Raw genomic sequence first — 13,479 nt, 5'->3', positions numbered from 1 at the left:
AATCGTGCTCTTTATCCTCTCGTATGCCGATGTCCAGTTCTGGGTGCAATAATCGGCTTAATTCCCAATCTGCATTTTACTGAAAAGGAGCTTTCAATCGTTCGATCATCGCAAACATTAAATTAATCAGTTGAAAGCACTCTAGTCGATGTGCTTCACTGCCCACAAAGGCATATTTGTCCCACCGTGTAATAATGAATACAAAGCAACATTTATGCAATTATTTTTTCCATATGGGACGATTTGACTTCTTTTTGGTTCGCTCGAAACTTTATAATGTAAAAAGAACTTAAAAAAAATACAAAATTTCAAATGAGACAACAATTCATTTATGGGTAGCTCAACAGGTTAATCGTTGAACAACTTAAAATGTACTTTGACCCATCTTCAAAGTATGTTTGCAAACGACAGCCTCACCCCCTTCCAACTCATAATAACCACTTAGTATGCAGTACAAACACTGGAAATCGGAAATTATTTGTTAATTGCTTCAAACTCAATGTTATTAAGTGATTCCAACCCCAACCAATCTGACCAAACCTGGTAGGCGGAATGAGGTCTTCCGACCCCTTTTACATTTTCCGCTCATTAAACCCCCACACAACTGATTACATTTTCCTGGGAAATTTGTTAGCGAAAAGCGTCAGAGCATTGCAAACATTAAAGGCACATCATCGCGGCTTCACAGCCGTTGACAGCCATTTGAACAATCATGCAAAATTTGCATAATCATGCCACTTGTCTCGTGTCATCGCGTGTGGCGCGTTTAACACACCCACGCGTGTCCGTGCACCCAAAGAAGAGTTGAGTTTTGACCTTTTGAAATGATAGCAAAATAATGTTAATCCTGCTCACGTATCCTGCTCAGTGCTCACGTTTATATTACGAGCAATTCTATGTCAAATAGGGAATCGGTTGTACCAGACCCTCTCCGATTTCAATGAAACTTTGTTGACATGTTATTCTACGCTTATATAAGCTATTTTTGTGTATATGGAGCCAGTTACACTCGATAATGACATTTGAGAAGGGCGTAAGTGTTTTAAATATTTTTGTATCTCGTAACTTAAATATTACTGTATCTCTAAGCCGTTACATCTTATCAAAAAGTGGTCAAAGACAAACTTGTAGGAAATTTGACGGGCTTTCCGAATAAAATACACTGAAAGAAAAAAAACACTCCACTTTTATAAGATTTTTTGATTTTTTAGTTTCAAAGTCAAATTTGAAGGTGAGCCCACGATTTTTTTTCGTTCAAAATTTTTGTGAAAATAGCCTAAGATGTTACAAAAAGACTCACGAAAATGCAGGATGGAGCAACTCTCCTGAAAAAATACAAAAATCATTTACTAAAACTGTTTTTTTGAAAAGTGCTCAAAACGTCAAAATTTTCAAAAATCGATCACAAGAGTCGATTCTCCAGACAATTTTACATAAAAGTTTCCATATTGACCATTGTCCTAAGACCAATCCTTGTGAAGTTACAGCGGTTTTAAAAATAAAAATGTTGAAAAAATAGGTTTTTTGATGGTTTTTGGCAATTTCTAAATGACAGACTTGATTTTTCAGTCTCGAAAGTATTTTTACCGGAAAGCTCGTCCAATTTCCCATAAGTTTGTCCTTGACCACATTTCAATTGGATGTATGGGCTTACAGATATAAGCTAATTACATTGCTCATAACTGAAAACATAATATTTTTTCAGTGTGGTATAGTAACCTGGATAATAAATTAGCTTTCAAAAAATCTCGGAATAGTGGAGTGTTTTTTTCTTTCAGTGTATTTTATTCGGAAAGCCCGTCAAATTTCCTACAAGTTTGTCTTTGACCACTTTTTGATAAGATGTAACGGCTTAGAGATACAGTAATATTTAAGTTACGAGATACAAAAATATTTAAAACACTTACGCCCTTCTCAAATGTCATTATCGAGTGTAACTGGCTCCATATACACAAAAATGGCTTATATAAGCGTAGGATAACATGTCTACAAAGTTTCATTGAAATCGGAGAGGGTCGAGAAAAAAGTACCTAAAAAAAATCCTGTTTTGGGCTGGAATTGCTCGATTCAAAAAAAAATCCCGATTTCAAGAGCTTTTGCAAAATTCTGTGTCATTTTGGTTATGTGTAACATAACCTGCACCTTTTTTCGATGGCCAATGATAAATGACAACTTCCTGGATCATTATAAATCCACAGAAAAAAAATCAATTTCCGTAATCGTGAGTTGTGTTGCTTCGTGGTTCTCAAATTCATGAACACAATTCACGATTTCGAGAATTGACTTTTTTTCCGTGTACGTAACATTATTCGTTGGACCCCAAATGGCTACTAATTTAAAGTGAAATACGGAGCAATTTGAACCCGTTTTTTATGTTTTAGAACAAAATAAGATATTTTCTTTGAAAACAAGGATTTTGTTAAAGTAAATCGCAACTTGAAAAAACGGATAGAACTTTTTTTGACAGAGCATCCTAGAACACCCAAAAATGTATTACAAAAATATAAAGAAACCGGCCCTATTGCGTTGTGTTTACCGCAGAGAGGATTCTGAGAACGGATAAGATTTCCCAGAATCTACAGGGGCGGAAGGATGCGTGGACATACCGTACCAAATGCATCAGTTTACAGTTTTATATGTGCTATGTAGGTTGTGCTTAGTGTAAAATATAGTGTTGTGAAATAATCAATTCAGTATACTAATGCAATCCAGACACGAGTGTACGAAAGCACCCATCATCATCAATCGCGACAGCTTCGATGAGAATTCAATGAGTAGCTTTTGAAGCGGTTGAACGCGCGGTTAACTATAGTGGAAGCGATGGTGGTGGTAGTGATGATGGTTATAAACAGCATCGATAATGACACTAATTAGGAAACGTACACTCGCTGACATTTCTGGCATCGGTGAAATCGGTACTGTAATTTTCCGCGAGATTAATCTTAATGCCGAGAAGTTCCACCGTAAAGCACTGCTGTGTGGCTAATTATGCAACTCCGGCAGAGTGGCTTTTATGGTTTGTAGATCAACAAAATTTGCGGAATTCAATCGGGTCCAGCCGATTACTTTTTCGGGTGAAGCCTTTTATCAATTATGATTTGCTGTATTGTGATGGGAATTTTTATTTGTAAATTTGTAAACGGCGAATAAAAATCATTGCATCATTTTTAATGAATTAAAAGCAACCAGAACCACACAGTTTTCAAGATATTCTTTTTTTGTATTTTTTACCTGAGCCGAACTAGGAAAAGATCCATTTTGCATCGAAAATTAATCCTTTGAAGTTTTCATACAATTTTGATACCATGCGACAACCCGAGATTGAACTTAAAAAGGCAAAAACATTTGAGGGATAACCTACACTTTTTTTTGGGTATTTAAACTTTCGCACTTAGACGCTGTCGTGCTAACTTGTGGCAAGTTGCTTTTTGACGTTCCGAGAAAACGCGTTTTAAGAGCGAGTCCACGAACAGGGCCCGAACCCCTTTGTATGGGATGTCGTTTCTACATTTTATTTTCAGGGGTTGTTTGTACATTGGCAATTCTCCGCCAACTCACACAGCAGTTGTAGTAACTCGTGATGTTTATAAGCAAACCCCTTATGTCTATATATTAAAATTTTTGTAATTGTCTGCTCTACAACTTTGTAGAACATTGTTACACTCTAAAAAATAACCCTGCAAAGTTAGAAAAAAACACGAAATTTTAAAATGAAAAATTTTGTTCTAAATGAAAAAATTACCCTTCTGGGTCAATGTAGATTCGAAAAGTACATTAAATTTCCCATTAAATGACATGTTCCAAAAGTTTTTACAGTCGAGTAACCGAAAATGGGAGAATTTTTAAAACTTTTTTGGTGTTTTTTTCGATGAAAAATACGTTTTTTCGGAATTCTCAGTACGCCATCAAATCGGGCGTCTAATTTTACATAAATGTCCCTGGCTGCAAATTATTGAAAAACACCTCTTTATTCGTATGTTCAAAAATGGAAGGGGTCGTACCGCCCCTCCGTCACGAGATATCAAAAAACGGACCTCGGATTCGTGATCAGGGACAAAAGTTACCCCTTAGGACAAAGTTTCACGCAAATCGAAGAGGGGTCGGGGCAACTTTTTCCGGTTTCGTGTGAGTTGGTAGAGAATTACCCACTTATAAAACTAGCATCTGGCCAAAATATGAGCATACTAGGTCAACAGGATGTGGAGCAAATCGGGACACTAAGTTTGATTGTTTAAAAACGTCAAAAATCTTAAAAATGCTGTAACTTAGGCAAAATTCTATTTAATTTCAAAATTCCAAATGCATCTGAAAAGGCTTAAAATTGCAACAAAATGCAGGCAGAAGCATACCAATTGGTTAAATCTAAAGTGAGTTATTGGCATTTTGGTGAAAAAATAGCACAGTTTTCAAACTCAAATAAAAAAATGTTCCATCCAGATATCAACTCGGTTCAACCTACAGCTTGACCCGAGCAGACGGAAATAACGTGGGAATAACATTTTATGATATTTGAAAATACTAGGCCAATAACATTTTATGTTATTTATAACAAGATTTGTTATTCGTCGTTATGATTATTTTGTTATTGGATTGTTATTGTAATAACAGACTAATAACACTTTTAGTTATTCTTCGAACAAATCTCAGTTATTATTTTTTGTTATTTTAACAACTAATCCGATCATCCCAATAACAGTTGGAGGTATTCTTCCATAACAAAAAATGTTATTCCAAAGTTGTTTTGGTTTTCAAACAATATCAGACCAATAACAAATTTTGTTATGATAACATACACTGTTATTGAACCCTTATGCAAAAATGGATTTTTCAAGAAGATTCCATAACACGTTATGTTATTTTAACAGTATTTGTTACTGAAATGGCATGAATTTTGTTATTACCGTCTGCCCGGGGAAGGGGACATTTCGGAATACCATCTGAGACTGAGAACGCTTTGAGTAAAGGAGTTTAACATATTAAATAGACACTTTTTCTTTTAGAGATTTTTTTGGTTGCAAATTTTTGCTCGGGGGACCCCTTAAACTAAATTTTCCGGTGATAATTTTATCATATTCGTTTTCCTGAGACAAGTTCACAATAGAAACATGCATAAAAATGTTTATTTTCATCCATTTTAACCCACTAAAAAAATTAAGGTTAAAAAAATCTTTGAATCACATTTATTCAAAATCAAGTTCGTTTCCAAGGATACTAGATGTCACCAGAAAAAGGCAGCTTTTTTTTAATTTTAATTTTTTTAAAGCGTTCTCAGTCTCAGATGGTAGTCCCAAATGTCCCCTTCAAGCTGCAGGTCGAACCGAGTTGATACACCCAAAGGAAATATATATATATATATGAAAATCTGCAACAGTGGATTTGCTGCAGAATATGTTACATTTTATAACAGTTTTTGCAGCAAGCTCATAGCTCATTTTTGCCCGCGTGTAAACATGTCAGCGATCTGCAATTCGCACCAACACATATGTTGCTGGCACGTCCCCGAGCAACACTCCAGAGAGAAGAATATGTTGGTTCTCTGTCCCTCTCAATTCATCAAACGTCCATGGCGCGGTGGTAGCGTGTCGTATCAACAACCAAGAAGGTAATGGTTCAAGTCGTTCGGTTAAGATTTTTTTTCGCAATACCAACAAACAGCAGTCGGTAAAGTCGATAATTGTCGGTAACGGGCAAAAATGTCATACCCCTATATCGCAAAAAATGCATGAGGACAGATTTCATGTAGATTCTGATATACTTTCATTCCGCCATGTATCAAAATCATACGACCGCCGTTTGGGTGCATAGTTGATTCTTATGGCAAATTTAACGTACTTTCAGAATCTGTAAAATATTGAGTTGTTTTCGAGTTATAGCCAAAAAACTGAAAATAGAAACGTCAAACCGTTATAACGTCACGGCAGAATGTGTCATAAGTGTGCACAAAATTCCCATAAAAATTCAAATAAGCTTAAATCAATGGTTTAACCGACTTATTCAGAAATAAAAAAAAAACATTTTCCAACAATTTGTATGACGTGTCACACGATGGCATGATCGTTTTGATATTAAAGTGTCGATGGCACAAGTTTTTTTTTTTTTTAGAAACGGAAGAGAGTTACCAAAATCGGGTTAAAGCATCTTGTAGTATAGCAAAACGTCATCATCAACTCATTTTCGACCAAAATTGTCGTTGTCACAAGATAGCACACAACAGACGACATGTTATCCCTGGGCTTATATAAGCCAAGTTGCTAAATTCTCAGCAAATCTTAGTTTTTTTGACATTTTGAACATAACTTTGATTTTTTTCTTTTTTATTTATCTTTTGTCACCGTAAATCAGTTTTCTCATTTGGAGTTCCTTACCTCAATCCACAATGCGTCTCCATGAGATTTGCCTTGAACAACAACTAATGGATAACGCTTCGGTGGAGAGCAGCCGAAAGCATCGTCATCCAGCAGTGACTTTCCCACTTAAAAGCTAATTCAAAGTGATGAAAGAAGCAAAAAAAAAACAGAAAAAGTATCAACTCACGCTCAAAGTCAAACCGAGCCAACTTTTCCCTCAACAGCTCATATAAAGGTATGACGACAGCGCGAAAAACACAGTCATTTAGTGGAAGTTTTCCAACACAACACAGCGAGCAAAGTGCGGGAGAGTGAAACAAAGTTAAAAAGTTGCGTCGGCCTGCCACCCGCGTGTGGAGGTGGAGGCTCGGTCAAAACTTTGCCAATATGAAACTTTTGTTGACACTTTTGACCGTCGCCGGGCTCTTCACAAGTCACGCACTGGTGAGTGGGGCTTGAAGGTGCTTTAAATTTGAATTTGAAGACTTGTTTCATCTGTATTAATCAAAATCATATAATGAAAGAAAAATTTGTTGAAGAAAGCAAAGTTAACTCAACCACGAAAGTGCAGCTATTAAATCAGATAAACCAATTAAATACCCAATAGGAAACAATCGATGAACAGAAAGTTTCCCACGAGGACCATTTCTCGGCGCAGATTTCCGACGTCACAATTTACTCCGTAGCTGTCCTCATTCAATTAATTAGTTTCGTCCGAAGTGAGTCATGTTTGATTCTGCTGTGCGGCGGAAATGGCAAATTATCGCTCCGTTGCCCTGGGATATCGCAGACCAGAATCAGACGGTCGGAAAGTTTCTAGCCAACCGTTCTTTGATTTGATTGTGATGCTACGTTAGTACAGCCGGCGGGGGTTTTTCTAGAGTAAACCGATGAGTAAAGTTTTCCGTTGGCGACCAAGTGGTCCAAGAAAGCGGATTAGCGAAAGTTTGTTTTAATTTGAATCATTCATAATTTCAAGCTATAGATAAAAGTGCTATGTACCATTAGAAACCGCTAAATTTTTGGATTTTTTTTTTATTTAGGCCATTTTCAGCCAACAAAAGTGTTATTTCAAGCCTTTTTCTCAATACTGGAGATGCTAGTGTCCTCAGAAATGTTCCGACTGATTTGAAGTCCTGATTGAAGTTTAATGAAAAATATTTAATTTAGCTAAGTTCTTTGTCATATTGGTCATGTGTAACAATTTTTAGGTATTTTACATATTTGCAAAAAAAAACATTTTTATTAATTCCCGAGCAGACGGAAATAACTTGGGAATAACATTTTTTGATGCTTAAAAATACTAGGCCAATAACATTTTATGTTATTTATAACAAGATTTGTTATTCGTCGTTATGATTTCTTTTTGTTATTGGATCGTTATTGTAATAACAGACTAATAAAATTTTTAGTTGTTCTTCGAACAAATCTTAATTATTATTTTTTGTTATTTTAACAACTAATCCGATCATCGCAATAACAGTTGGAGGTATTCTTCCATAACAAAAATTGTTATTACAAAGTTGTGTTTCAATCAATATCAGACCAAAAACACATTTTGTTATGATAACATAAACTGTTTTTTAACTCTTATGCAAAAATTGATTTTTCAAAAAGATTCTATAACCCTTTCTGTTATTTTAACAGTATTTGTTATTGAAATGGCATGAATTTTGTTATTACCGTCTGCCCGGGAGTCCAGACTCGATTATCCAAAGGCCTCGGCAAAATTTCACTTCGGATAATCGAATCATGAAAAAAATTGTTTCCTTGCCTTATTTTTAATTGTTGAGCTTCAATATGACCCCTAATCAAATCATAATTTATTTAGAATTTTAAAATCCAAGATAACGGCCAAAAAAGCGGTGATGGAAAATTGAAAAAAATTGTTTTTTAATTTAATAGGCAATCAACCATTCAAATACTAAAATGAGGTCGCAGAACTCGAATAAGATGTCAAAAATAAGAAACATTTTTTTTTTGTTCATGATTTGATTATCCAAAGTCCCATTGGCAATTCTCTACCAACTCACACGAAATCGGGAAAAGTTGCCCCGACCCCTCTTCGATTTGCGTGAAACTTTGTCCTTAGGGGTAACTTTTGTCCCTGATCACGAATCCGAGGTCCGTTTTTTGATATCTCGTGATGGAGGGGCGGTACGACTCCTTCCATTTTTTAACATACGAAAAAAGAGGTGTTTTTCAATAATTTGCAGCCTGAAACGGTGATGAGATAGAAATTTGGTGTCAAAAGGACTTTTATGTAAAATTAGACGCCCGATTTGATGGCGTACTAAGAATTCCGAAAAAAAAGTATTTTTTAGTGTTATTTTTTCGATGAAAAATACTTTTTTTCGGAATTATGAGTACGCCATCAAATCGGGCGTACAATTTTATATAAAAGTCCCTTTGACATCAAATTTCTATCTCATCACCGTTTCAGGCTGCAAATTATTGAAAACACCTCTTTTTTCGCATGTTCAAAAATGGAAGGGGTCGTACCGCCCCTCCGTCACGAGATATCAAAAAACGGACCTCGGATTCGTGATCAGGGACAAAAGTTACCCCTTTGGACAAAGTTTCACACAAATCGAAGAGGGGTCGGGGTAACTGCTGTGTGAGTTGGCGGAGAATTACCCCCATACAAACCTTCGGATAATCGAAACTTCGGATAATCGACTCTGAAGTGTACTATTAAAGGCTATGCGAAATACCCGATCATTTAATACACATATTGCAAAGTATGAAAATTAGGTATTTGTTCCGAAATAGGTAGGAACATTTTAGAGTATTTCTCATAAAATGATAAAAAAATAACCAGACCTTTTTTCCAATGGAACTGGTAAACGTTCCTCTTCTGGAAACTGAAATCCATTGTCAGACATTCTGTCAAAGTTGCAGAGGATTTTCCTGTTGTTGTTTGAATTTCCCAAAATTCTTTTTTTATTCAAGAAATTATGTTTTCTAAATTCAAAAAAGCCATTTTAAACCTGTGAGAATAAATTAATAAATTGCATTATATTTAAAAACCTAAATCAAAAATAAGAAATACAAATTTGCATAATCTCACCGAAGCTGGTTACCAAACAACCAAAACCAAACCAAAGTTTAGCAGCAAGCACCGCACAAAGTTCCAGAGGTGACAAGATTCACAAGAAGATTTGCATTTGGAGTCTGACGAACTTCCGCTGGCGACGAGATACTTCTTTGAGACTGGGAATAAAACTGGATGAGGGGCAAAGTTGTGCCGTGTTTGGGAAAGTGGGTTATTCGAAGCGTTCCAGAGTCGGTATTTTTTTGTTTCTGCAAATTTTCCAAAGTTTTGAGGTGCAAAATATGCTTCTATTGTTGGGTGGCAATAGGCAGCAGCGAATATAATTTAGCCAAAATTTGTCTTTTCTTTTTTCGGATTTATAGAATTAATATTTGGAAACAAATTTTCAATCTTTACCTTTGAACAAGAAATCTCCAAAAGTTAAATTTGACTGTTGAAAATGCTAGCTTGAATCACACCTTGCCAACAACTGAAAAATATGTTTTCAATGGAAAACACAAAAACTTCGTTACAAACCCGCCATAGATTACAGATGGCTCGCGACGCTCGGTTCCCGGAGGAATTCCGAGAACTGCTGAGGGATAATGATGTGTGTTATGTCACGGCGTGTTTTCTAGAACAAACTTTTCAGGAAAAATAGTCATCGCTACTTTCAAATGTGTCTTATAGGAAATTTCTCAGCTTTCCAATGCTTCTAAGAGCGAAATGTTTCATCAGGAACTTTCTGAGATATCTCTATTTTAAGTTTTTTGGTTTTAAATTCCTTTATTATTTATTGGAAATTTTATACTACCAGTTCAGACAACTTATCAAATGATGTGTTTCATGTGTCATTTACTCATCAAAATGTGCAAAATAAGGCAAGAAACAACTTTGTAGAAGGTTGCAAACCGCTAAACATTTTGAAAATTATGTTTTGTCTGAGTTTTTAAATATATGATATTTATTCAGAAATTAAAATCATAAAACAGTGTAAAAATGTAATTTTTACAAGAATTATTAGGTTATTACATATTTTTTGTATACAAATATCACGTGTCTGCTCTGATTTACCGAAACTTTGGCAGGTTTGTGATTGTTAATGGTATTATTGAATTTTAATGAATAAATTTGATATTTTCTTAAGCAAACATTAACCAGGAACATAAAAACAAATATGATTTAAAATTGAAAATGTACTACATATTACTGTTGCAAGCTTCAAAAGTCATACCTTCATGAGTATTAAATAAAGATAAAATTTTATAAAATATTTTCTGTTGAAAATGCACTTAAAAGTAGCAATAAAACTCGAGTCTTCCAATTCATAATGCTGATGATGACCATAATGCACAAACTTTTTTTTTTAATATAATTTTAACGAAAAAAAATCAAACAGAAACTTTATTTCGCAACTATTTGAACAAAAATCAAGAAATATTTTTTTTTAAGATGAGATTTAAGATGAGAGTCTTATAAACTTCTAAAATATTGGTAATTCCTTGATCATTTGATACAAAAAAACTAAAACAATCAATTCATACTAATGAAAAGTATTTCTCCTAAAGCCTGCAACAGTAATTTGCAGTTAAATTTCGAGTATTAAACGTGTTTTGTATCTATGCAACTGGTTAATTTTTGATTAAGGAAATATGATATTTATTCATAAAAATCTTGTAATAACCTTTCAATCTCAAACCTGTAAAAATTTCTATTGTAGCAGCTTATTCCAAGCTGAATCAGAGCAGACCAGTGTTATTTGTACACAACAATTATGTAATAATCTATTTGTTCTTGTGAAAATAATATTTTAATGCGGTTTTATTATTTTAATTTCTGAATGTATCACATATAATAAAAAAAAATCAGCTAAAACTTCATTTTCAAAATGTTTATCGGTTTACAACCTTCTACAAAGTTGTTTATTGTCTTATCTTTGCACATTTTGATGAGTAAATGACACATGAAACACATCATTTGGCAAGTTTCCTGGACTGTTATTTAAAAGTTTTCAATGAATGATTAGGGATTTTAAAACAAATTAATTAAAATTGAGATATCTCAGAAATTTCCCGATGAAACATTTCGCTCTTAGAAGCATTGGAAAGCTGAGAAAATTTCCTATAAGACACTTTTGAAAGTAACGATGACTATTTTTTCTCCTTAAGGTTGCCCAGAAAACACGCCGTGATGTATGAATTTTGTCCATCAAGAACCGACGACGCGTGCGGCAGAAGTTTTTCACGCTGGTAGGTAATGCAATTTGCATGTAATTTTCGCGGTAATTTTGGTGCAGTGTGAAACCTAACGAACCGCGTTTTTTTCGGATTTGGGTTCTAACTCATAATGAAGGCGTGTGTTTAATCAAGGCTGGGTGATTAAATCAGAATAAATTTAAGAGTTTGCTGCAACGGTACGAAAAGATAATGAATTTAAATAAGACAACTTTATTTCGGGTAGATGTTAATGAAAAAAAAAATCCTGCAAAGTTGCAGAAAACGCGAGATTTTAAAATTAAAATTTTTGCACTGAATGAAAAAAAAAATACTTTTTGAGGGTTGTTGCTAATTTCAAAAGTACTTTAAATTTTTCTTATAATGACATGTTCTGAATTTTTTACCAGTTGAATAACAAAAAGTGGCAGAGGTTTTAAAAACTTTAAAATTTTAGAGAATTACTCTATTATCAGAATTTTTAATACTGTCAACTTCACTCACATTTATTCTAAAATAAACGCCTTTCTTGTATATTTTTTCCAACAGGCCGGCGCCATCGGCAAGGGTTCGATCGAAATCCCGGAGCAGTTCCGGGGCCCGATCAAGATGCTGCACAAGATTTGCGTGGCCGAGTCCGGTGCTTCGGAGGACAGTCTGAAAAAGTGCATCGACGGGACGATCCACGACGAGCGGGGCGTCAAGTGCTACATCCACTGTCTGTTTGACAAGGTCGAGGTCATCGAGGAGGGCACCGGCCGGATTCTGCTGGACCGGCTGGCACCGCTGGCCCCGAGCAACGAGATCAAGGACGCGCTGGAGCACCTGACGCGCGAGTGCGGGCACATTTGTGAGTTGGGCAGTGATTTTTTTTTAAACATTAAACATAGCAAAATCACTAATTTCAGCGCATGAAGACTCTTGCGACACGGCCTACGAGGTGGCCAAGTGCTATTTTGCTGCCCACGACGATGTCATTAAGTTCTGTCACCTGCTGATGGCCGATCATTGAAAGGCTGTGAGGTGGAAATTATACAAATTGGATCATCGATAACTGGACCCCTTGGCAAACGGTTAAACGAAATTCTCTCTGGACTCCCACCGCGCAACTGCAATACTAACCATAGATTAAGTAAGATTTAGCTTTCAGTCAACGAACGGCGTACGCACAGGACCACCTCGCAATCAACTTAAAAACAACTGGAAAAGTTTGCCCATTTTTATACAATAGTTTGAGCTCAGAACGAAGTAAATAAAGACCATCGTTTTACCTGAGCTGTATTTTTCTTGCTAGTGACTAATCATTTCACGCAGAAACAGTCTAATCAGCATTAACTGCATTATTCAATTTTGAAGGTATTGGATTTTCCAGCTAGCGAAGGAAATAACTGCTTAATTGCGCGAAACAACCTTCCTTCTTGGAAGAACGTTGACCCTAAAGGTTCGCGCGATCCAAAAAGTATGTACAAGATATATCGGAAAAGGATAACAGTCCATTAGGGGAAAAATACCAATCATTTCATTGAATCTTAAGTCAAAATTATCTTTATCTTTTATTAGTTTCCGTTTAGCCCGTGTGGATCAATTGGACCGCGCACTGGACCCACAATCCAGAGGTTGCTGGTTCGAATCCCGCGGCGGGCGCTTTAAAATTCTAAGTGTAAATATGGGTATCCGGCGCCGTCGCTCCGTGCCGTACTCAAACACTTAGGAGCCCAGGGCGGCGAAGTCCTTGTAGTTAAAAGGAAGACACTAGTGGTTGGTACTAGCAATGGTGGCCGACAGCTATAAAGTCAACTTCGTTTTTTAGTCCGTTAGTTTTTTAATGAAAGACGCAACTTTTGGTATCCAAAAAAGTATAGGTCATCGGCATCGCTCAAATTTT

At 35.6% G+C, this 13,479-nt stretch overlaps 2 protein-coding genes across 2 annotated transcripts in view; one reads left to right on the top strand and one right to left on the bottom strand.

The window, feature by feature from the left end:
• LOC120413046 (RNA polymerase II-associated protein 1) overlaps positions 1–13,479 on the bottom strand; it is a 62,460-nt gene that overhangs the window by 33,023 nt on the left and 15,958 nt on the right. The gene's annotated exons all lie outside the window — the stretch shown is intronic.
• On the top strand, positions 6,604–12,869 carry LOC120413047 (pheromone-binding protein-related protein 6-like). Its single transcript, XM_052709633.1, has 3 exons — positions 6,604–6,791; positions 12,144–12,444; positions 12,503–12,869. The coding sequence occupies exons 1-3, from the start codon at positions 6,735–6,737 to the stop codon at positions 12,604–12,606; spliced, it is 462 nt and encodes a 153-aa protein (XP_052565593.1). The 5' UTR covers positions 6,604–6,734; the 3' UTR covers positions 12,607–12,869.

Source organism: Culex pipiens, chromosome 3, assembly GCF_016801865.2.
Source record: "Culex pipiens pallens isolate TS chromosome 3, TS_CPP_V2, whole genome shotgun sequence".
In the NCBI taxonomy this organism is placed as follows: domain Eukaryota; kingdom Metazoa; phylum Arthropoda; class Insecta; order Diptera; family Culicidae; genus Culex; species Culex pipiens.
The sequence above is the reverse complement of the archived record's forward strand: the minus strand, read 5'-3'. Positions and strand labels throughout refer to the sequence as shown.